The sequence below is a fragment of the Eleutherodactylus coqui genome, chromosome 5, assembly GCF_035609145.1.
Source record: "Eleutherodactylus coqui strain aEleCoq1 chromosome 5, aEleCoq1.hap1, whole genome shotgun sequence".
Classification (NCBI taxonomy): domain Eukaryota; kingdom Metazoa; phylum Chordata; class Amphibia; order Anura; family Eleutherodactylidae; genus Eleutherodactylus; species Eleutherodactylus coqui.
This window is the reverse complement of record NC_089841.1, coordinates 116,559,791-116,585,348: the sequence shown is the minus strand read 5'-3', so window position 1 is coordinate 116,585,348 and position 25,558 is coordinate 116,559,791. Positions and strand designations below refer to the sequence as shown.

Sequence of the window (25,558 nt, the reverse complement as noted above, 5' to 3'; positions counted from 1 at the left end):
GTTTTGAGCGATCATCTTTGCATAACTAAGTAGCTAATTAGCTACTTATGAGTTATGCAGGGGGAGTAGGACACCGCCACGTTAGATCGGAGAATAATGCAGCTGTTTTGTATATGCAAACGGCTGCTTTGTTCTCGTTGGTGTCCCACTGAACTGCTAGCTCCGACAAACTGCAGGAGCGCTGACAGCTCCTTTGTTCTCGGGAGCTTTCAGCTGGTATCTCACTGAGAAGTCCCAGCGGAATACCAGCTGAAAGAATGCTATCAGTGCCGCCCGCTGAGAAAATCAGCGTGCGGCACTGATAAGGCTCATCGCTAATTTTTAGCTTGCTGGAAATGAATGATGAACGAATAGTGCATGAACAGAGCAGGATGGCAGCGCATTTAGACACAACGATCATCGCTCAAGAGATTGCTTTTGAACAAATTCTGAGCGATAATCGTTGTGTCTAAATGGGCCTCTAGAGAAATCCAGATATACAAGATGAATAGATTCTCCCAGGGCCAGACTAGAGCTTACTTCATCATAGAAGCTGATCAAACGTTTATATAAGCAAATACAATATCAGAGCAATAGAATAATTTGAGGAAAACAAAGCAGCTGAAGGGAGACTTTTGAACCCTCTTGGACCGCCCCTAGCATGAGCCTCGTGTGGTGCAGAGTGTAAGCTCTCGCCTACGACCTGAAGGTTGCAAGTTCGATCCCCGCATGAATCAGGTAGCCGGCTCAAGATTGACAGCCTTCCATCCTCCGAGGTCGGTAAAATGAGAACCCAGCTTGGTGGGGGGTAATTAATAATTACCTGAAAGCGCTGCGGAATAAGTTGGCGCTATACAAAATACCATGATTTGATTTGGATGCAAGTTGTGATGCGGGTTGGTATGGAGGCATATGAATATGGTATCCTATCGCATATCTGTCCACATTTGATCTAAACAGCCTGTGTAAACTTGTAGGGTGTCGAAGTTTATCCCATACATGTTCTATTGGCGATAAATATGACGACTGCACAGGCCATGGAAGTGTGACAAATGTTGTGGAAGTAACCCCTGTGTGCGGCATAGCATTATCCTGCTGGGAAGCCACCATGAGAGGAACACATGTGGCTGCAGGATGTCCTGAACATATCGCTGAGCTGTCATTGTCCCACGTACCACTACTCAATGTGATATTGCCACGATTTTGTCGCCAGTGTGAAACTAGCCTAAGTTCCAAATGAGCTTTGCTGTAGCATATTATATACACACACTATATACACATACATACACAAACCAAAACTAATACTTTAACTGCCTCTTTCCACAGTTGTACATGTCATACGGAGTTACTTTATAATACTGTGCATTATTTGTTTCTTGAGGATGTCTCGAGCATTTCTCAATTCAGAGGAACAGCACAATGCAGAGTTCTAAGAAAAAGGTTCTCTAGAATTGTTGTTGCATGGGGATTACGAGTATTTACCAAAACACACAAGCCAATCAAAAAAAATGTGTGTCAAATATAAAAACAAATATGCCAGCAGCATAAAACAACAACTATGAGAATGACACATTAGGAAGAAGCCAAGTGTGTAAACAAACCCAATTTTACACACACCGTCCACACCTTCATAAAACATGAACTTGGCACATGCAGAATCTTGTTATAACAAACTATTAAACCAAGCAATAACTAATATAATAAAAAGAAAACCAACCAAGCTAAGTAAATGCTACGTATACAAGCAATTGCAGGTTTTTCAAGAAAAATAAAAAGATATCATTGGCAGCTTGTACATGAACGATTTTTTATCACCGAACAACAGGTAAGTGAAGGCGGCCAAATACAGCTGATGGACAAAGAATTACTTAGTGCAAAGCCCTCGGCTCAACCTACCCATAACATGCATGCCTCAACTGATGGATATGAACATCTTCCAGATACCTATAGCATGACTTATTACCCTGAGAAATAAAAGAAACGGACAACGAACAACCATCTGTCCATTCTATGTTACCCATCTGTCCCTATAGATAAGCTTAAAGAAGAAACGACCAAACAAACATTCAGGAACATTAAGGGCTCATGTCCACGGGCAAAATAAGAATTAAAATCCGCAGCGGATTTTAACTCTTCTTCTGCCCACGGATCCGCACCCCATAGGGATGCATTGACCACCCGCGGGGTAGATAAATACCCGCGGATGGTCAATAAAAAGGATTTAAAAAAAAAAAATGGAGCATGAAAAAATCTGGACCATGCTCCATTTTCATGCGGGGCTCCCGCGGGGACGGCTCCCGCGGGCTTCTATTGAAGCCTATGGAAGCCGTCCGGATCCACGGGAGACAAAAATCATATTTTACTCACACGCTCCGGTTCTTCTCTTCGGCGCGGCGCCATCTTCTCTCAGTCGCGGCCGGATCATTTTGCTTCGGCCCGGCGCATGCGCGGGGCACGTCACCGACGTCATCATGCACATCCGCCGAGCCGAAGAAAGAAGATCCGGCCGCGACGAGAGAAGATGACGCCGCAGCGAAGAGAAGAAACGGAGCGGATGGGAGGTGAGTTTATTCTTATTTATTGCTATTTTCAGCGCTCATGTCCGCGGGGCAGGAGGGACCCGCTGCAGATTCTCCATGGAGAATCCGCAGCGGGCCCGATTTTCCCCGTGGACATGAGGCCTAAGTGCTGTTAGGAGTGCTCTTTTTTTTTGCTAATGTTCAATTTCTACATCACAAAATAAACTTTAAAAAATACAACACGACCTTAGGTGTGTCTTTCAACTGCTAATACAGTGTAAATAGGCACTAACATTTCCACAAGCTTCATCTAAAGAGTACAAGCAAACATAAGAAAACTTGGTAAGATACTCTATAAGCCTTTTCTTGGCCTCATAGCCTCTTGAAGCAATAGCTCACTGTGAAATACTGCCAAAGTCCATCTGAAAATGGATCAGCTCACTGAGGCATCAGGTTACATGTTGCCCATGGAAGTCTATTGAAAACTTAAATACATATGAATAGCGGTATGGTATGCAATAAATGAAAATATGGAGCAATATATTAATATAAGTAATTAGTTAAATAAGATCTTGGAATAGCAGGCTCTCATGGTGAAAATGAAACTAATAATGTTTTTATGTGGCTATACTATAAATATAACAATAAATGGAATGAAGGTGAATAAGGTTGTGTCTCCGGAATGAGGACAGGGAGAAAGCTGAACTCCAGTATAATTAAAAGGTGGTATAGGAATTAATACTCAGGTGTTTGATTTTAATTGTCCAAGTCACATGTTTTTAAACTGAACAGTGAGATTATACAGAGGAGGTAAACAAGAACCGGGTTATGGTTCAAAAACGTACTCCGTCTGACTTATTAATACTGAGGATTCTCGGAAGTCTGTCCTTGAGAGAGCGGGGTATTTTCTACATATTCTATCAAAAGCGTGTCATGCAATCTCCGTGGGAGTTATATCGCCACGGATTTCGCAATGACAACTCGCCCGTAGAGCGGCAGCCTTATAATCTCTGAAAATTAAAAGTCCAGCAAAGAGTTACGCAACACATGTGGACTGTATAAAATACAGTAAGCACAAGATGGGGCGCTGAAAACACGAGGCGTATAAACAGCAGCAGAAAGTGACGAAAGACAAAATGCTCATGTATTTCTTAGAGGGTTTTTCCCACAACTTAAGGCCTCCTTCCCACGAACGGATTTCCGCCGCGTAATTCGCGGCGAAAATCCGCTGCGTTGCCCGCAGCTATTAGGTTCTATTGAACCTAATAGCACAATGCTCACGATGCGTAATTCCACCGCGGAATTACGCACCGCGATTTCTCCCGTCCTCACCCGCAGCATGCTCTATTTTCTGCGGGTGAGGACGGGCTGTACGCACTGACGGCTTCCATTGCAGTCAATGGAAGCCGTCCATTCACGCTATCTCCCGCTGTCACCAGCGGGAGATAGCGTGAAAAAACGCTTTCCCGCCCACCGCCGCGCGTCATATGACGCCATATGACGCGCACGGCCGCGTCACGTGACACGGCCGGCCGCGTCACGTGACACGGCCGGTGACGCGCGGCGGTGGGCGGTGACGGGCGGCGGTGGGCGGGGAAGCGATTTCACGCTATCTCCCGCAGGTAAGTATAGGGGCTCTGGGGGGCGCCGTGACGGGCTTCACAGCGTAATATTACGCTGCGGAGCCCGTCACGCTCGTGGGAAGGAGGCCTAAAACAGCAAAACTGGTAGTTATCCATGGGATAGCGGCTAACTTGCTGATCAGTAGGGGGTCTCACTGCTGAGAACCCCGCTGATCTGCAGAATGGGACTTCTGTGCCCTGTTCTCCTGTCATGGGAGAGGGTCGTTTCCCCCTCCCCCTCCCTCCTCCAATAACAGGACAAAGTCATCGACATAAGGGACAGGCTACACATACCTCATCAAGAACCCGTAAATCATGCTTAGGAATCTGCTGATTGGCAGGGATCCTGAGTGCAGAAACCCACAAATCAAGGACTTACCCTGAGTATAGGTCATTAATAGAGATGAGCGAGCACCAAAATGCTCGGGTGCTCGTTACTCGGGACGAAATTTTCGCGATGCTCGAGGGTTCGTTTCGAGTAACGAACCCCATTGAAGTCAATGGGCGACTCGAGCATTTTTGTATATCGCCGATGCTCGCTAAGATTTCCATTTGTGAAAATCTGGGCAATTCAAGAAAGTGATGGGAACGACACAGCAGCGGATAGGGCAGGCGAGGGGCTACATGTTGGGCTGCATCTCAAGTTCCCACTATTAAGCCACAATAGCGGCAAGAGTGGGCCCCCCCCCCTCCCAACAACTTTTACTTCTGAAAAGCCCTCATTAGCAATGCATACCTTAGCTAACCACCACACTACCTCCAACAAAGCACAATCACTGCCTGCATGACACTCCGCTGCCACTTCTCCTGGGTTACATGCTGCCCAACCCCCCCCCCCCCCCCCGCACGACCCAGTGTCCACAGCGCACACCAAAGTGTCCCTGCGCAGCCTTCAGCTGCACTCATGCCACACCACCCTCATGTCTTCATGTCTATTTATAAGTGCGTCTGCCATGAGGAGGAACCGCAGGCACACACTGCAGAGGGTTGGCACGGCTAGGCAGCGACCCTCTTTAAAAGGGGCGGGGCGATAGCCCACAATGCTGTACAGAAGCAATGAGAACTCCAATCCTGTGCCACCGCCATCAGGAGCTGCACACGTGGGCATAGCAATGGGGAACCTATGTGCCACACACTATTCATTCTGTCAAGGTGTCTGCATGCCCCAGTCAGACCGCGTTTTTTTTATAAATACAGTTAGTCCCCGACTTGCGAACAGGTTCCGTTCCGGGAGCCCGTTCGCAAGTCCGTTTTGTTCGCAAGTCGAACAAATGGTTGTATGGAGGGGATCGCGGGTGGATCCCACTCCATACAACGTCGGGTGCCGGCTGTTCTTACTGCGGGCACCCGGCGGCAGCAGTTCCGACGAGCCGTGGCGCTTGTCGGAACTGTTAACACTTTAAATACCGCTCTGACAGCAGTATTTAAAGTGTTAACAGTTCTGACGATCGGCGCGGCTCGTCGGAACTGCTGCCGCCGGGTGCCCGCTATAAGAAACAGCCGGCACCTGACGTTCAGGGGGCCCGTACAGCGTCCCACGATGAGATCGCGGGACGCTGTGTGGTTGCTAGGCAGCCGGGGACCTCCTGAAAGGCCCCAGGGCTGCCTATGCAGAGTGCCTATCAAGCGCACGGCTTGCTAGGCGCTCTGCATAGACAGCCCTAGGGCCTTTCAGAAGGCCCCCGGCTGCCCAGCAACCGCGATCTGACCGGACAGGCTTCTATCAGGCTTGATAGAAGCCTCTCCGTTCCCTGCACAGTATGATGTAATGCCATAGCATTACATCATACTGTGCTGTACAGATAGTTCGTATCTAGCGAAATTCGTAAGTCGAATGTTCGCAAGTCGGGGACTATCTGTAGTCACAGGCAGGTACAACTCCGCAATGGGAATTCCGTGTGCACCCACAGCATGGGTGGCTCCCTGGAACCCACCGGCTGTACATAAATGTATCCCATTGCATTGCCCATCACAGCTGAGGTAACGTCCGATTAAATGCAGGTGGGCTTCGGCCCACACTGCATGGCTCAGTCAGACTGGGGTTCTTTAGAAGTGGACACATGCAGTTACAACTCCCTGTGGACCGACAGCATGGGTGGCTCCCTGGAACCCACCGGCTGTACATAAATGTATCCCATTGCAGTGCGCATCACAGCTGAGGTAACGTCAGCTTTAATGCAGGTGGGCAAAAAATTAATTGGATTACACTGTAGGCGAGGGCCCCAAAAAATTGGTGTACCAACAGTACTAATGTACGTCAGAAAAATTGCCCATGCCCAACCAAGAGGGCAGGTGAAACCCATTAATCGCTTTGGTTAATGTGGCTTAATTGGTAACTAGGCCTGGAGGCAGCCCAGTTAAAATAAAAATTGGTTCAGGTGCAAGTTTCAACGCTTTAATGAGCATTGAAACGTATAAAAATTGTTTACAAAAATTATATGACTGAGCCTTGTGGGCCTAAGAAAAATTGCCCGTTCGGCGTGATTACGTGAGGTTTCAGGAGTAGGAGCAGGAGGAGGAGGAATATTATACACAGATTGATGAAGCTAAAAGGTCCACGTTTTTGATGGTGATAGAGAACAATGCTTCCATCCGCGGGTGCAGCCTACGTATTGTTTGCGCTAGCGACGGCTGGACGGTGTGCTGAGAGACATTGGTGGATGGGGCCGAGCATAGCGGAGGTGAGGGTGTGGGTGCAGGCTAGGAGACGGTAGTGCCTGTGTCCTGAGAGGGGGGATTGGATCTCAGTGGCAGGTTGGGGAACAGGGGGAGAGGCAGCGGTGCAAACCGGAGGCGGTGAACGGCCTTCGTCCCACCTTGTGGGGTGCTTGGCCATCATATGTCTGTGCATGCTGGTGGTGGTGAGGCTGGTGGCTCCCCGGCTGATCTTGGCGCGACAAAGGTTGCACACCACTGTTCGTCGGTCGTCTGCACTCTCAGTGAAAAACTGCCAGACCTTTGAGCACCTCGGCCTCTGCAGGGTGGCATGGCGCGAGGGGGCGCTTTGGGAAACACTTGGTGGATTATTCGGTCTGGCCCTGCCTCTACCCCTGGCCACCGCACTGCCTCTTCCAACCTGCCCTGCTGCTGCACTTGCCTCCCCCTCTGAAGACCTGTCCTCAGTAGACTTAGCAAACCAGGTGGGGTCAGTCACCTCATTGTCCTGCTGCTCTTCCTCCGAATCCTCTGTGCGCTCCTCCCTCGGACTTACTCCAATTACTACTACCTGAGTGATAGACAACTGTGTCTCATCTTCATCGTTCTCCTCACCCACTGAAAGCTCTTGAGACAGTTGCCGGAAGTCCCCAGCCTCATCACCCGGACCCCGGGAACTTTCCAAAGGTTGGGCATCGGTCACGACAAACTCCTCCGGTGGGAGAGGAACCATTGCTGGCCATTCTGGGCAGGGGCCCGGGAACAGTTCCTGGGAGTCTGCCTGCTCCTCAGAATGTGTCATTGTAATGGAGTGAGGAGGCTGGGAGGAAGGAGGAGCAGCAGCCAGAGGATTCAGAGTTGCAGCAGTGGACGGCGCAGAATTCTGGGTGGTCGATAGATTGCTGGATGCACTTTCTGCCATCCACGACAGGACCTGCTCACACTGCTCATTTTCTAATAAAGGTCTACCGCGTGGACCCATTAATTGTGAGATGAATGTAGGGACGCCAGAAACGTGCCTCTCTCCTAATCCCGCAGCAGTCGGCTGCGATACACCTGGATCAGGAGCTCGGCCTGTGCCCACACCCTAACTTGGGCCTCCGCGTCCTCGTCCTCTAGGCCTACCCCTACCCCTCAGCATGCTATATTACCAGTAGTGCAGAAACAGAACGCTGTAATTAAATGTGCCGCTTATTGGCCTGTGGTTGGAGGCTGACTTCCCTTACGGAACGCACAGCAGAGCCAGGAAACAATTTTGCGCATGCCTGTAGTGAGACGTAGGTGCATATGACTGAGCTAGTGGAATTCACAGCGCAGAAGCAGTCAAGTGGCCAAAGGCCAGTAGTAGGCCTTAAGTATTTTGCTTCTATTTTTTTTTAAATGCTGAGCGGATACAGCAGACAGATACTGTAGGCAGCGTATAATATTATGTATACTCTTTCCCTCTGGGGGGATGACGGTGATCATGTAACAGAGACAGCAGATCCAGGAAACAATTTTGCGCAAGCCTGCAGTAACGCTTAGCTGCGTATTAATTAGGACTACTACCCCCAGCAGACACGCAGTAAACTGAAGACGGTCACAGGCAGCCCAAATATAGTATTTTTCCCCAATTTTTTGGAAAAAGCCCACTGCCTATATAGCCTGAATATCTCTTTCCTTGCCTCACCAGTACTGGCCCTATACTCTGTACAATGACTGCAGACTGCTGACGCAATGCTCTGCACGCCCGATATACAAAAAAAAAATAATTGTGCAACACTGCTAAAAGCAGCCTCAACAGTGCTGCACACGGTCAGATGTGGTCCTAAGGAGGACCGTTAGGAGTTATTTTAGGCTTCAAGAACCCCAACGCTCTCCCTATAGCAGCTCCGGCACCAGCAGCACTTTCCCTGATCTCTGTCAGAATGCATCTGTGGCGAGCCGCGGGAGGGGCCGATTTTTATACTCGGGTGACACCTGATCTCGCCAGCCACTCACTGCAGGGGGGTGGTATAGGGCTTGAACGTCGCAGGGGGAAGTTGTAATGCCTTCCCTGTCTTTCTATTGGCCAGAAAAGCGCGCTAACGTCTCAGAGATGAAAGTGAAAGTAACTCGAACATCGCGTGGTACTCGTCTTGAGTAACGAGCATCTCGAACGAGTATCAAGCTCGGACGAGTACGTTCGCTCATCTCTAGTCATTAATAAAAAAAAATTTTTTAAAAATCCCGGAAATCTTGGAAACTAGTTTAAGCAACAGTTGCTTCACAGATATACCCAGGGCAGAATAATGCTCTAAAGACATTCTACAACTAAGCATTTCCCCATAGAAAACTGTTTAGATCTCAGTAATATTGACGACTAAACATTATACACCCACACAGGAGATTCTTGGCAGATTGTGGTTTACGAATAGTCAGAGTTTATAGTGGGGTATTATTAAAACAACTTTTATTGATATGCAAATAAAAGCAACAACCAAAAGTGTACAATTATTCTGCCAGGCACGTATGTGCACTGTAAGTTGACAGATCAGGGGTATACTAGGGAGACGGAGTATTTCTTGGGCACACTATGCCTTTCACTGTATAGATTAGTTCCAGGGCCTTACCGGACATATGGTAAGGTCCAGGAATAGGGCAATTTGGGATCCTCTGGACTAGGTTTAATATCTCAGCCGTTCGGCATTAGAGGAGCATGAGCAGTGATGCACTAGCAGTATAAGAAATAATGAAAAATTGTGGGAACATTCGCTGTCAAATGAAACATGTTAAAATATTTTCCTACAACTTTCCCATAGAAAATTATTCAAACCCCAGAAATAGGGAGGCCAACATTATATCCCCCAAAACAGGAGATTCCTGCCAAATTGCGGGTAACCTACATGAAATAAACTTTAACATAATAAAAAAGATTAAAATCCCTAATTCGCTCTTCTTAGTTGCTATATCAGTTTTAGAGGGGGCACACTGGCCGACTAAGAGCCTGTAGTGAAGGCTCTGGTAAAAGACTGCAGGACACCCATGGAGCTCCAGCAATGCAAGTTACTTGTAAGCATGACTTCAAACAGATAAAAAGGATTTTTTTTAAAGAATGATATTACCTGCGTAACACCCTAAAAGCTTTTTACTCATGTCTGGTTGTTATGCATGAACTATAAGAAGGGAAGAATGTTCTACACAGCTTTTTGTTCATAGTGGTGCTTGTGTTAAGGCCCCTATACGCATGAGATAAAAACTGCCCAAGCCTGCTAATTTCAGTAGGACCAGACTGTTGCATGTGTAATTGGAGCCTCACAACCTTTTCTTCCAATATTAGTACATCGGGAGAAAGGAGGATTGGATCAGGCATGTTAAACTTTATGACCGATCCTCTTGTTTTTGATGTCAGCACTGTCTGGGCAGCTTTCTGCGTCTCTCCATAGAAAACACACAAATGCTCGGGTTGATATATAAAACAGAGTTCATTATCACCATGCTCCAAACAGACTTATGGAGGGAGGCCAAGATAAATAAAGTTCTTTGCAAGCTAGAGAAAACCCTGGGAAAACTGCATGCTTCTAGAGGCTGCAAATTATAGTTTCGCGTTCATGTCATTGGTGGACACAGCTTGACCATGGATATACAGCAACTGCCGATTGAAGTTGGAAAAGAAGTTGGCTCCTCCCAGTTGCTATACATTTCCTGTGGGCACTCAGCTAATCAGATTTTAGCTTAGTGTCTGTAGGAAATGGAATGGCGGTCCTCCTGGGCCACTCAGAAGAGGTTGACAGTAGTATTACTCTCCATTCTACCACCCACCCACACACAAAAGGAGGGTGAACGGGCAGCCAATTCCTGCCCATTACCTGCCCTGCCTTTGAAGGCAAGGTGGCATGGCTAGGTTCCAGCAAACAATTTGCCAGCTAGTGTCCTCCTGAAGCCACCCCTCTCCTGCCCTAGGCATTGTAGGGTGTGGGAAGGGGGACCCTGCTGGAAGCATGGAGAACCCATACCTCATCTTCAAGGGAGGAGGAATACAGGTAATAGGCAACACTAGCTGACCCCATTGCGGCCTCTATGTTTGTGGTGGGGCCTTGCCTCCTGGCACTTCCAACCAAGTCCCACCACGTACAGGGCCTTTCCTCCGGCCTGCTCACTTGGCGTGGCTTCCTCGGCGGTCCCGGCAGACATGTTCCTCAAGGCAAGATCCCTGGTTCAAAGAGACTGGAGGAGTGCTGGCTGGCTCAGAACAATCACTTCTAATCCCTGATGGCTAATAGCTCTCCCTCTCATCCTAACTGCAAGCAGAGCGCCCATTTTTAAAAGGGCCCTGCAGCTTCACAAGTGTCTTTCAGGTCATCTGTTCTGAACATACCAATTTCAATGTTGGTTGGGCTCTGGTGATTCACGATTCGGATTGCCAAACACCGGCTGTATTGGTGACAGAGTTAGCTGCATCTTCACAGTTCTCTCTGCACTTGGCTACTGGCAGCACCCCAAAAAATGCCCGACACCAATGCCCCCCAGGGGCAATGCTACATTCTGTGCGGGTTCTGTGTAGCTAGTCGTGGCAGGCATCAGACGAGGTGGCAGCAGGCGCTTTTTTTTTCCCATGCAGCTTTCGCAGGTTAGTGAGCCGAAATGGGTGGCCCCACTGTCTCATGCTGTGACGAACCTGTCCTGGGCCTCCATCCTGGACAGATTGGACCAACTGGCAGTCCCATTAGTCAGATAAGTCTCTATCGAGCAGGGCTATCTACTGCATGACGGGCCCTGTGGCTGACCACCTAAGAGACACAGACATCCTCTTTAAAAGGCAGTCCTCGGGCTCTCCAGCTTCATCCTTACGATTCATGCCGGGGGTTAAGACGAAAAGGTGTTCCTCAGTGGTAGTAGTTGGGCAGAGGAACATGGGTGGAGTGATTAAAATTTGTCCATCACAGAGGTGCTGCGGGGGTCCGACCAGGCTCTGCCAGTCACAGGGGCTGGGTTTTCTGTCAGGCGCCCTTGGCCTGACAGAGGTGGTTATTCAAAAATAACAGGGTGCGCCAGACAGATGTCAGTACCTCCCGAGCCAATTCAATACAGGTATCGGATTACAATAAAGTTTTTCATACGTGTCAGTCTCTGAAAGTTGTAGAAGGATATCTGCATGGTATTTAGCCGTGTCCATTACAAGGGCTCCGCCTTTATCGGCAGGTCGTATAGTCAAGTCCAGATCCTCTCAACAGTTTCAGCGCTTTACTCTTGATTTTTGACATATTACTCTTAAATCTAAACCTACCTTCCCGATTTTCCAATTATTGTATGTCGGAACGAATAAGTTTATCAAAAGTGTCAATAGCTGGAAAGGGACCAGGTTGAAAGCTGTATCTTTGAAGGCTCGTTTGAAAGATTTATCTTTGCGTTTGAATGTGACTTTACTGTGACCCACAGTGTGCATATTATATCACCTTGCTGCTAACGTACAGGGCAGACAGATGGGCATTCGTTCATATTTTCCATACTCTACAAATACTTAATCGCTATTCTGTATGTAAAACATTTTCTTGGTTTCGCATTTTCAGTGACATTCGCAGTTTACATTCGACTTCCTGCTTGTAATTGCTATGACTTCTCAAGTGAAGCCTCTAAATTAGCAGTTAGCAGCATAGTTTATCATTAACTATTAGGCGGTAAGGAGTTTTCATTAGATATGTTCAGCGCTCACACAATATGCATGAACAATAAAAGGTCAGTTCTCACTCCCTTTGTTTCCTACAGTCATTTATTACTGGCTATGGGATAAAAACATAAATAGGAGAGTGCAGACAGGCTGTGATAACTTTCTGTGGACCGTGCACATATGGGTTTGACAAGGTTAATACATCTCACAGTAAACCTCTACCAGTGTCTGGCCATCATTGAAGATCCCTTACAACTTGAGGTACACTCACACTTCTTTCTAGGAATAATTCTAATCTGTGTTCCGTTTTTGGTGCGGAGAAATGTAATTTTTAAAGGTTTCGTCTGGAGGATGGATGAAATAATGTAATGATTGATGATCTTATTGGCTATATTGAGACATGTTTTAGTATTTAAGGGGGTATGTTTTAATGTGCTTCATGCTTAAAAAAAGACTGGTAATCGGTTGAAACGTTGCATGGTCATTTTTATCAGGTAATGAAGAAATAAAGCTTGGAATTTTTGCACCAAAGGATTCTGCTGCTGTTTGCATCTCTTTAAGGCCGCCTGCACACGAGCGTTCCGGATTACGCCAGCGGATTTTCACGCGCGGGAGACCTGCGCATGGCAACTAAATGTGCTTGCCGAAAGGTGTGGATGCGTGAAAAATCACGTGGGGATGTGCTGTGGAAAAAAAACTGCACGGAAAAACCTGCAGCCTCCTACCACGCCTACTTCCTCTAATGTCATAGCAACCAGTGCCTTCATCCGCAGCTGCACCGCAGATGTACTGCGTGAAAAAACGCGTCCATTCACTTGTATTGGAGTCTCCACTCACAGAATACGACCCAAATTAGGACATGCCACGTTTTTTTTTTTTTCTAGCGCGTGAAAATCCGCGATGCAAATCCGTCCATCTGGGGACAACTGCGGATCCCCATAGAAGTATATTGGCTGCGGTCAGGGGGCGGACAATGTGCTTAAAATACCGCAGCAGAAATTCCGCCCGTGTGCAGGCACCCTAAGGATGGACTTCCAGCGGAATTTTTGTGAATTGGCCACATGAAAAATCCGCGAGAATTCCCCTGCAAAACCGCAGCTGATTAGGAGCCGCGTACGAAATTTCTGTGCGGATAATCTGTACGGAAATTCCACAGCAAATCCATCCCATGTGAACCCAGTCCTAGCAATAATTTTGCATAAAGCGTTAATGGAGATTAGTTTCCATTAACACTTTATCATCTTCATATGCATGCAAATTGGCCTTCTAGAGCCGTTTTGCAGAGCCCAGCATGTGGGCTGGGCTCTACACACAGCTGCATTGTTCTTGTTGGGGCTGCCAGCAGAATACAATGTAATCTCCCGATTCCCACTAGGAACACAGCGTGCAGCCTGTTGAGAGATACTTTCTCTCTCAGAGGCTGAAGGATGGATTTTAATTTCACCTTAAAATCATTGTTCAGACGAAAAGTGTATAATGACAGCGTTTACACGCAACGATTATACTGCGCAACCCAATTTTTGTAACAGATAAGCAGCTTATAGTAACTTTAGTGTACTGAATTCAAATAGGACATCTGTTTTTTCTGTAATGTAAGCTTTTACAGTTTTGAGGAATAATGTAATGCCCGCCCATTCACTGCAATGGCAATTGTACATCGTGTGAAAAAATACAGTCTTCTGAACAAACCCATTGAAATCAATGGGTATTACACCCGCAAGACATATCAGTCATTGAAGACTGTTACAGAGGGAAGTACAATCCGAATAGGATTGGCGACTTTTGCTGGGAAAGTAATGTTTCTTACAGGTATGAGTCAAGATTCAAGCGTCATTTTCCTCCAAAAAACAGTTGAATAGTAATATTACAGAATGTCCAAACTGGTATCGTAACCCCTTAGTGACCAAGCTTTTTTCTGTTTTTCCATTTTCGTTTCTTACTCCCTGTTTTAAAAAAACGTAACTCCTTTATTTATCCATCGATGTAGCTGTATGAGGGCTTGTATTTTTCAAATGGTATTATTTAATGTACCATATAATGTACTGAAAAACTTTTAAAAAAAAATCTAAGTAGAGAGAAAGAAAAAAAAAAAATTCTGCCATCTTTCATTGAGTCTTGTTTCTACGGTGCACAAACAGCAACAGAAAAGACATAACTTTATTCTATGGGTCAGTACGATTACTACGATACCAAATTTATAGTTTTGGGGTTTTTTTTCTTTTTTTTGCTACTTGTATTTTTTTTTTTAGATGTAACTTTTATGGACACAGCAATAACAAATATATATTTGCTTTACTAAAAAGCGTATCAGCATTCACGAAGGGGTTAAATAAAAGGAAATGGTTTGTAACTTAAAAGTGAGACGTGCTGCTGTTCAATGTTACCAGTGTAATCAGCAGGTTTTAATGCTACAGAAACCTATCAATTACTTTCGGTCATAAAATTTTAAAAATTTGTTGCAGTGTTATCGTTCATTTGCGGTCGTTTGAACAAATTTTGAGCAATAATCGTTGCGTGTAAATGGGCCTTAACATTACCAGATGGATTAGGACACTTTTTAACCCATTAAGGACCAAGAACTGTAAACATACAGCGCTTGATCCGAGCTTAAAGCCCAGCCGTATGTAAAAATCACTGCATGGATTAAAGGCTCCTGCTTCTGCAATCAATTAGAAGCAGGATGGGTTGTCAGCTGTTAAGGTCCATTTACACGGAGCGATGATAGCAATAAAAAGCGATTGAGCGATAATTCTTGCGTCTAAACGTGCGGCCATCATGCACTGCTAGCTGATTGTTGAATTCAGTCCAACCTAAAAATCGTTGTTCAGCCTTATCAGGAGTTCCACGGGTAGTGCTGATAGCATTGTTTCCCATTGGAGAACAAAGGAAATGAAAGCAGATAAGAGCCTCAGGAGACTAACTGCATTCAACTAAAGGCTTCATCTGCACACTAATAAGCTATTAAGTAGCTACTTTATAGTTTATGCAAAATGATAGCTCAACGCTGTCACTCAAACTGCCTTTTGAGCGATCTTTGAGCCATCCTTGCTCCGTGTAAATGGGCCTTTAGTCACAGCTGATAAACCGGAGGGAGAAAGAAGTGGGTTTTAACCCTTTCTGCCTCCCTGATTTAGTGCACAATGAGCACGATGTACTAAAAAAGTGAAAGTGGAAAACTTCCTCTCACTATGCAAGCTGGTGGTCAGTGACCACCTGGTGACGTCTGACACAGCAGAGCTTCAGGGTCCTAGAAGACCCTGATCAGCTTTGCCAGTGACTTGTCACTACAGGGGGATGTTTTTCCCTGTAACTGGAGCTTCTATAAATGCCCCAGCTACAGTGGAAAAATGTCAAGTCAGTGAAATCATAAAAAAAAAAAAAAATAGCCCTATGTGTCACGAAAAAAAATAAACAAATATGCAGAAAAAATCATTTTAGTAGCTAAAGGAAAAAAAGAATATGGCAATAAAACTACCACATTGGTAAAATCCCTAAAAAGTGTCTGGTCCTTAAGGGGTTAAAGATTAGAGGCAAGGTGAAATGGTCACAGTTGTTTCTTTCACAATTGCAAATATTGCCTGTTGTAAACCAGTAAGCTTACACCTGGTATCAGACAGCTGTGTATGCAATACGTTGACAAAACAGTGGAAAGATGTACAAAAATATCTCAGGCGCTCTAAAGGAACATTCATATTTGGATGTAGATACAGGAAATTCCTGCTAAATTTATTCAAAGGATAAATAAAACCATGGCACAAAACAACAAAATGCCAATAGCAAATTATGCAAATATGCAACGCGTTTCGTCGCCCCTATGGCGACTTTCTCAAGCATCTGAGCTTGAGAAAGTCGCCATAGGGGCAACGAAACGCGTTGCATATTTGCATAATTTGCTATTGGCATTTTGTTGTTTTGTGCCATGGTTTTATTTATCCTTTGAATAAATTTAGCAGGAATTTCCTGTATCTACATCCAAATATGAATGTTCCTTTAGAGCGCCTGAGATATTTTTGTACATCTTTCCACTTGTATTCCTTTTGAGGAGTTGCATCCCCTTGTTTTTGGGGGTACAACAAACTTGGGCACGCTCCTCCCCGTTTCCACGGGGTGTCATTGAAGGAGTACATTCGTTGTTTCATTGGATTCTGCTGACACTCGTCCTTTGATTCTACGTGCCGACCAGGACTTGGAGGTGTGGAGTGGAAGGGTTTGCCCCTTATGGGAAGCACCCTCCACCTACACCGGGTAAGTCATCTCCAATTTTTACTTCACCATATTGTTTTGTTTTTTTGGATATCCGTAAGAGGGGCGCTGTCCTCATTGTTTTTCTGTTGACAAAACAGTGAACGTTTGCTACATGTCATAAACACAAATGTTCTACCAGTTAAAGGGTTTCTCCAGGACTTCAACTAATGTTTGCCTAACCTGAAGGTAGGTCATCAGTAGTAAATCATTGGGATTCTGCCACTCAGCTAACTGCCATCAGTAGGGATAACGCTGTCAACATTGCAGTTACTCGGGTTGGTACCGAAGGTACCGCTGCCGTGGAATTCAACGTAACCAACCCTGGCTGTGCCAATATCGACAGCGCCATCCGCTTTCAGCCCTGTGTGCACCGACATCAAGCCTGATTAGCTGATCGGCAGGGATACTGAGCAGTAGACTTCTACTGATCAACTATTCCTCAATAGTAAAAGTCGAGCATAACACCTTCATAACAGTTAGGCACTGAAGAAACACTAAGTAAATATACCCCAATGTGTTTTCTATTACTGGCTTTAAATTCAGACAGCTTAAAACTCAACCAGGCAGGCGGAAGATGTGCCAAATCTATCACAGTGGCTCACGCTGTGTGCATGATTTGGTGCTTGTTGCAAGGCACTTTTTTCTTTATGCCACTTCTTGATTGGCTTTAGACCCATATTTTGAGCCAAAATTTTTAGCACCCATTAAGCCCCTGTAAGCTCCCTTTTCTAGCTATTTTTCAAATCTGTGTCTAAAGGAGCAAAACGTGTCTAAAAAAGACATAAGTCTGGCACAAGGCTAGTTTGTTGCAATAAAACAGAATTCCTATACATTTGTCTTAGTAAATCTCATTGATTGCATTACGTGTGAAGCACAAATTCATGTACAACTCTAAGACCCTACAAAAAAAAACACAACAAAATAGTCTTGAAGGAAGATCTGCCATGTTCACATTTCCATTTAAAAGTTTTAGCATTGTATTCAGTCATGGAACAGAAAAACGAAATAAAAAAATGTCACGCACGATCCGTCAAATGATGGAAACCAGAGATGCCCGACGGCAACCATTTACTTTAATGGGTTCTGGCTGTTCATCATTCTATTAGAAAAAGTAGCACAGCATTCGGCTCCATTTTTTTCCCCGCATCTATGATGGAAAGCCCTAACGGATATGTGAACTGTACTTTATAGTCTCACAGACTCAATACAGTTAGTACACATAAAACACTAGGAGCAAAAGCTATACAAAGCTCAAAGGATAGACCGAGAAATGATTAGCACATGCAGCCAGGTTAACCACTTTACTCCCTTTATGGGGGTTTAATTCATTCCCTGGCAGACACTTACCTGGACATCAGATTTTTGGCTACCACTCGCAGGAGCAAACTGACAATCCTCTTTATTGATTGGAAGCAATGCAGGTGCAGAGGGCAATAGCAGAGAAAATGATCCGAGACTAAAGTTTATGGCTTCTGGGTTTTTCAGCCCATCTTTTACAGAGTTAGTCAGGGTGAGCACAGACTCCCTTATATTAGAGATGATCTCATTATTTTCTGCCAGCAGCCGCTCCAAATGATCAATCTTCTCTTGTAGCATCATAAGCTGACCCTGAAAAAGAAGAAGCAATGTTTACTGACGACAGAGCGCTACTGAGAAGATCTACATAAAAAACAGGAACTTTGTAAATACGCTGCACAACTTTTATCTTGTACTGCAGCCAGGTTAGATCATGTCTTACAGCCCTGAGCCCTAGTCACAATTCTGCTGGCTATTAGTTTTCCCTTTATCAGATTACTGTAAAAGTGACAAGTGTAAAGATAACAGTCCCCTAAGTGCATAGAGCCAGCAAGTTCTAGGTGTATGTTGAGTCAGCAATCCGAGAAGATTCCAGTTCGGAAGCCAGCTGAATTATGAATGCAGCTCTGGGCTGTACTGAAGACTAACTCAGGAGCAGTACGAGAAAAATATTACTATATATTTACCAGAGTGCCCACATTTTTGTTTACATTCTCTATGTAAACGGCAAGTTTCTCTGATAAGTTCCTATAAAGAGGTTCTCCGGTAATTTTACTGTTGATGACCTATCCTCGGGATAGGTTACCAATAGTTTAAATCAACAGAGGTCCGCCGTTCAGGATCTTCACCAATCAGCAGATTCCTAGGCCGGTTGTCTACACTGCTTGTATTGCTGCAGCCTGGTTCTTAATGCAAGCACAGCTCCCATTGAGGCTGTAGTACCAGTCCAGACTGCTGCAATGTTAACAGCGTTACCTGCTTCCAGCGCTGTCCACACCAACAGCGGGCCCAGGGATGAGTGAGGATCCAGAGCAGCAGCCCGCATCGATCAACTATTGATGACTTATCCCCTATTTACATGCAAAGATGATCTCTTAAAATTCGTTCAAATGATAGTGAGAATGACAGTTTGAGTGATCATTTTGCTAAGCTGCTAATGGGCACTAATGCTCATTAGCACCTCATTAGCTTCATTTGCATGTAAACAAGCCTCCCTGAGCTGTATGCAGAGAACAGCAGGTGGTCTGTTTTCTGCATAAAGCCCCTTTGTTCTTCCCACAGAACTGCAACTGAGTACAATGTTATCAGCGCTTCCATGGAGAATCACAGAGTACAGTCCCTGCTAGCAGGTCTCCGGCCGAACAATGGATTTTGAACTCAACTTCAAATCATCGTTTGGTCAAAAAGCAAACAATGGTAGCATTTACACGCAACGATTATCATTCAAAAGAAATCGTTTGAGCAGATTTTGAGTGACAATCGTTGCGTGTAAACGGGGCTTTATCCGCAGGACGAATCATTGATAGTAAAATCCCAAAGAACCACTTTAATGGTTTGAGCTGTTTGAATCCCCAATACGTTCTATACAAGCTGCATATAGGCAAGTACAGCAAGGTGGGATGACTGATGTCCAATCCACAAAGTAACATTCTTGTAAACTGGCAGCAGTAAAATGAGAAAAATCACACACTCAGGAGTATCAGGTAAGATTGTCTCTAGGAGACTACAAACCCCTTCAAGAGAGAAGATGCTGCAAGACCACATGCAGGTTAATTAAAATAACAGCTCAGACCGAAGTAAAGGAAATTTCAGGAGCAAAGCTTACACTATTTGATTGGAAGCTTTTATTGCTTACTGGAGAAATTACTTGAATATATTTGTCGGTAACTACAGGAAGAAAATAAAATTAAGCCTGACGTTACCCGCATAGCAATCCTGTCTGATAAAGCTCCAGAAATCAACAACCATGGCAAGGGTAACGTCACCTTGCTACTGGCAGTCTGGTTTTAAAACATCTAGGAAAAAGGTTTCCTTTGAGATCAATAGTTACATGACATTTTAGGAGAAATGCCAGCAGTATTGTCTTCCATACTGTATACTGTCAGTAAGGCTGGATCTACCATAGACAATGCAGTCCCTCAATGACTCCGATTGTAAATGCGCACACTGCATGGTGTGCGTGTAATTTACTGCTATGTGTAGGAAAGGGCAGCACACTATGCCGCCCTATACAGATTAGGAAAAAAAAGATACAGAAAGAAAAGAAAGAAAGCGGACTGCTTTGGCTATCCCGAGCCAGAATGAAGAATGTGCATGAACTAACCTAATATTACATAAGTGGTCATTCATCTGAATGGCTACCATATGATACTATATGGCTGACCTCAGCTTTCCTCAAAATTATTTTTTTTGTCTGGGGGTGCCAGGAGCAAGACCCAACTGAACTCTACGTTGACTGAATTGTGATAGTGGTCACCGATGAGACAACCCCTTTAAAGGGCACCTGTCACCATCGAACGGTACCTTAAATTAAGCTATGATCAGTGAGGTGATGGGGAATGGGTTTTGTTTTTTGTTTTTTTAAATATTGGTACCTGTGCTGTTTGTTTTTGGACTGCTGTGCATGCTCTCCCATACGTCTATGGGAGAGTGCACACACAGCAGTCTGAATAGAGCCCAAGTGTCAGACGGCACACAGACCTCAGCAACAGGGAAGCGGCGAGCATTTATATTTTAAAAAAACAAAACTCCCCATTACCTCACCAAACAGCACCATAACTCAGTTTATGGTGCTGTTCGGTGGAGACAGGCTCCCTTTAAACAGGTTTTCCGAGCAAAAACTATTGATGACCCATCCTCAGCAATAGATATAATCACCAGGAACCCACCACTCGAGATGCCCTGCGATGAGCCAATTGCCCGACTTGCTGTCGGTCTAACGGGGCTGACATCATCATGTGGGGATGGGAGTGAAGTGCCCTAGCTAGTTGAAGCTGCTTTAACACTTCGGCGTTTGATCCCAGTATCCGAGGTTGAAGTGCAATAGCCAACTTCATCTCCCATTGATTTTAATGGGAGTGAAGCCAGCTAGGGCACGTCCGCTTCTGTCCCCTTTGATGACATCCGGCCTGACCGAGGGGCCGGCAATCAGCTCGTCCACAGGGATTCGCAACAATAAACTATTGATGACCTATCATCAATAGTTTGGCTGTCTAGTAGTGCTTAAGTTGGGTAAAATGACAGTGCCCATTTAAAGGGGTTTTCGAAGCAAATCAGTGGACGTACTTCAGTAAGAGGTTTTACCATTGAAATACCCACTTGCTAAATTTGCCTGCCAAGTGCATGTGTTACAGATCCGGCTGTCTGTGACTTTGTCTATTGAATCCACTTTCATGTTCCAATAACCCCAGAAAGATCACTTTCTGTTGAAAATATTGTATCTGGAGGCTATAGTTAGGGTGCATTTAAACTGCAAAGATGATCGCTCAAACATGGCTTTTGAGCCATAAATTTTGCATAAACTACTACTTGGCACTAATGCCCATTAGCACCAAGTAGTAGTGAGTGAGCTGCTGTGAGCTGTAGTCAGGAAACAGACCTCCAGCTGTTTCCTGATTACTTTCGCTTTGATCTGCCAACAGGGCTGACAGCTGATACAATACAATCAGCTGTAATCAGCTCTCCTCGGGCAGAACACAGCTGCGGTCCTGCTTATCAGCTGTTCTGCTGAACGATGGTTTTCAAGCTGAAATGAAAACAGTCGTTCGGGGAAAAAAAAATGAAAGCTGGACACATTTAGACAATGATTATCGCTCAAAAGACGGCTTTTAAGTGATAATCCGTGTCTAAATGAGCTTTAACCCTTTCCAATCCACTGTCTGACCTGTGAAGACATTATGATTTAAGGCTGTACAGCTCTGATGTTTGAAGACATCCGTCGGGGTTCTCTTACTGTATATTGCCAGCCTCTCTGCTGTCGCAGCCTATCCAACGTGTCACCTCATGCAGTACTGGCTTTAGCCAGCATATAGCGCCGTGGTATAACGGCAGAAAAAGAGTAAGCCCCCTAGGAAAACCAGGATACAAATTGGATTGGAAAGGGTTAACTTAATGGATCACTAATAGTACAAAATGAAGGTAAACTTTGTAATATGGATTAGACAACAATACCTCTTTCCCCCCTTATCAGACATTTCTTCTCCCTCCTGCAATGATCATTCACTCTCAATTCACTACTAAAATCTGAAAAGTGATCAGATTACATAGAGAGGAAAGGAGGAGGAACTAAATAGAGAAAGCAAAAAAGACTCAGATGTTGCAACTTTTATCAAGTGTTTTACTGTCGCATCCCAGTGCTGGGTTCACAATGAGGGCTTATTCAGACGACCGTATATCGGTTGGGTTTTCACGCCGAGACGATATACGGTGTCCTCGTCTGCAGGGGGGAGGAGCCAGGAGCAGCAGAAACGTAGCTCCCGCCCCCTCCCCGCCCCTCACTACTATTTGCAATGGGAGGGGAGGAACTAAGCAGTGTCGCTTAGCTCCGCCTCCAGCCCGCCCCCTCATGTTGCAAATAGTGGAGAGGGGTGGTGACGGGGCGGGAGCTCAGTTCCTGTTCCTGGCTCTTCCATCCTCCCCCCCCCCTCTCCCTGCAGACGAGGACACCGTGTATCGGCTCGGCGTGAAAACCCAGCCAATATACGGTCGTCTGAATAAGCCCTTACACTGCTGTAACCATCTCCTCCATTCTGCTTTTAAAGATGTGCTACAGAGGAATAAGAGGATCGCCTCTTCTATGTATGGGTGACATCATAGTAGCTAATCTTCACCCCTCCTGAAGCGGAGCTCAAGAAAAACTGCCAAAAAAACAAAACTTGAACCTACAGAAAGAGAAAGTTGGTGAAAGAATCAGGATACAACTCATATAATGGCCAGATAAACTGTTATCGACATGAACGACAGCGGTGTCTGCAATATCCTGCCAGGCCACTGCACAATGTACAGAGCCATCTGCTTCCTGCTCCACACACCGTAACAACGGCCCGACGAACACCTGATTGGCGGGCAGCTTAAATGATGGACCCCTGACAAGCAACCATTGATGAGCCATCCTGAGGATAGAGCAAATTTTTTTTTTTTTTTTTTATCTGGAAAATTCCTTCAAACTATATATATATATATAAAAAAAAAAAGGCATTGGCCGCAAATTTCCAGGCACATTGGCTACAGCGATCCTAGGATTTGTGCTACCTATGAAGTTGCAATGCAGAAAAAATAAAAGTCTCATGTAAAAGAGAGCTTGAGGTATTACCCACAAAATAACCAGAGGTATCTAGTAGCCAACAGGTAAACAGGTACAAACCCAACATGTTTGCTCCTACGTTTCCTGAATGAGAGGCATTAGCAAGCTGTCAAGCCGAGCCTGAAGTCATCCGATTACTGGCCGACACCACTGAAAACACCGTTTATGGCCAAGGTGAACCTCAGTGGCAGACACACTAACCATTAGCCTATGAGTAGTATGCGGATTGTGTACTGCGTGGCTTCCAGATGCTAACTAAAAGGAAGTCTGCAGAGTTCACAAGCACTTTCTATGCATACAAAAACCAAACAAAAAATAAAATAAATGACATTAGGGCGTAGGGGAAAAACAGTTAACTTCCTATATACACAGGAAACACATTTCTGGTGAAAAGAGCACATGATCAGATAGCGACCCCACAAATAACTCCCATCTACTGAATCTAGACAATCCCGAGCTCCACATAGCAGGGATTATAAACTGTAATAGGAGAAGGGTCCTGGAAGTGTAAACTATGACAATTGGGTTTATACGTTTCCCTCCAGACTCTTAATTGAAGTCATCACAGACTGCGACACAGTTTTGTGTGCCCAATGCTTTCCCTATAGATGTACATATTCCACAATAACCAGCAACGTGCCAGCAATGCAGAAAGCAAGGACTATAATGAGTAGCATTAAAAAGCCTATGATAGTTTTATGGAAACAGAGGAACTACAAAACAATTGGGGAAAGGAGTTGCAATGTATAGGCTGCTGGAGTTTATTCTTGGCTTCTGAAATACTGAAGTCATAGTAATAGCTGCCAGCTTGTCAGAGCCAGGAGAACGCGAAACCGTGCTTAGCTGTCCCCAAAGTCAAATGTAAGCCAGCCATTTCTTTATTGCCAGCTCTTACTATATGGTTTAATATTTCACATTAACAGAAGATTCTTTTTTTTTTTTTTAAATCAAAGTAAATTAATAGAAGAAAAAAAATTTGTCCACAAGATTATACTTCATATTAAAGAAGTTGTTGCACCACAGACAGGGCTTGTATCACAAGCATGAATCCAGCTCCTGAGACTCCCAGTAAACAGCTGATCTTGGCCTGGGAAAGTTCACAACTATATTTCCTAAAGTTCCCTTCTACACAAGACGATTGTCCGTCCCAGCGGCGATCGCTTCTGTGCTTTTACATCGCTGTGATCGTCGCTCAGTGAATAAAGGCGCAGCGGGCTGCAGAGCGTTCTGACGTGTCCACCAGTATTCACAGTAAACAGAAGGCTCATAGATGGAACGACAGCCTGTTTACACAGGCAGATGCCGCGGCAGACCAACAATGATGATCTATGGTCTGCATGAAAGATCCGGTCAGTGATTGGTCTTTCGCACTGCACAATTAAATCGGGCAAATCACTCGATGTAACAAGCGATTTGTACAATAATCGTCCAGTGTAAAAGGGTCTTAACAAGACATATGGAAAGAGATTATAGGGGGTTGTATCAAGATCGATTTATCACCTCTCCACAGGAGGTCTCAAGGTGCATTTAGACACAAAGATGATCGCTCAAAAGAGGACTTTTGAGCGATCACTTTTTGCATAAACTACTACTTGGTACTAATGCCCATTAGCACCAATTATTAGCATGTGACCCGCCGGGAGCTGTATTCAGGGAACAGACCACCCTGACCAATTGTTCTGCCAAGGGGCTGACAGCTGAGACAATGTAATCAGCTGTAATTAGCGCTCCCAGGGCAGAACACAGCGTGCGGTCCTTATCAGCTATTCTGCTGAGTGATGGATTTCATGCCAAACTGAAATCCATCATTCGACAGAATAGTGAAAGATGGGCACATTTACACGCAACAATGTCTTTTGAGCGAATTTGGGGCAATAATCATTGTGTCTAAATGGATCATTACTGCTGAGACTCCCCCCCCCCCCCCCCCCCCGCGATCTTAAGGGCGTTATTGTGCCCCTCTAGTCCTCACTGTGGACTTGCTGCACCCGTAAGGAAAATAAACCACGTTATTGGGCTCAAGAGTGATAGAAGGGGGGAGTGTGTTCAAAATACTCACCAAGTGCTCTGCTGCTGCCCTGTGTCCCCGTGAACTTGCCATGTACACGCAGTGAGACTTTCAGACGGCTTGGTGCAAGCGTTGTCCCATAGAGATGAAAGGGGATACGTGTGCAATAAGTCACACTGTGTGCATCAACTTCACAGGGACACAGTGCAACAGGGCACCCGCTGGGTAACAAACAACTTCCCGGACTCCCATGCCATCACCTCTAAGCCCCATAACGTAGTTTATTGGGTTCAAATTAGATGACAG

At 45.3% G+C, this 25,558-nt stretch overlaps 1 protein-coding gene across 1 annotated transcript in view; it reads right to left on the bottom strand.

The window, feature by feature from the left end:
• Positions 1–25,558, bottom strand: part of MAN2A1 (mannosidase alpha class 2A member 1) — a 108,795-nt gene that overhangs the window by 71,463 nt on the left and 11,774 nt on the right. The window contains exon 2 of the mRNA XM_066603047.1: positions 17,994–18,254. Coding sequence (XP_066459144.1) covers positions 17,994–18,254 — 261 coding nt within the window. The remainder of the gene's footprint in view (positions 1–17,993; positions 18,255–25,558) is intronic.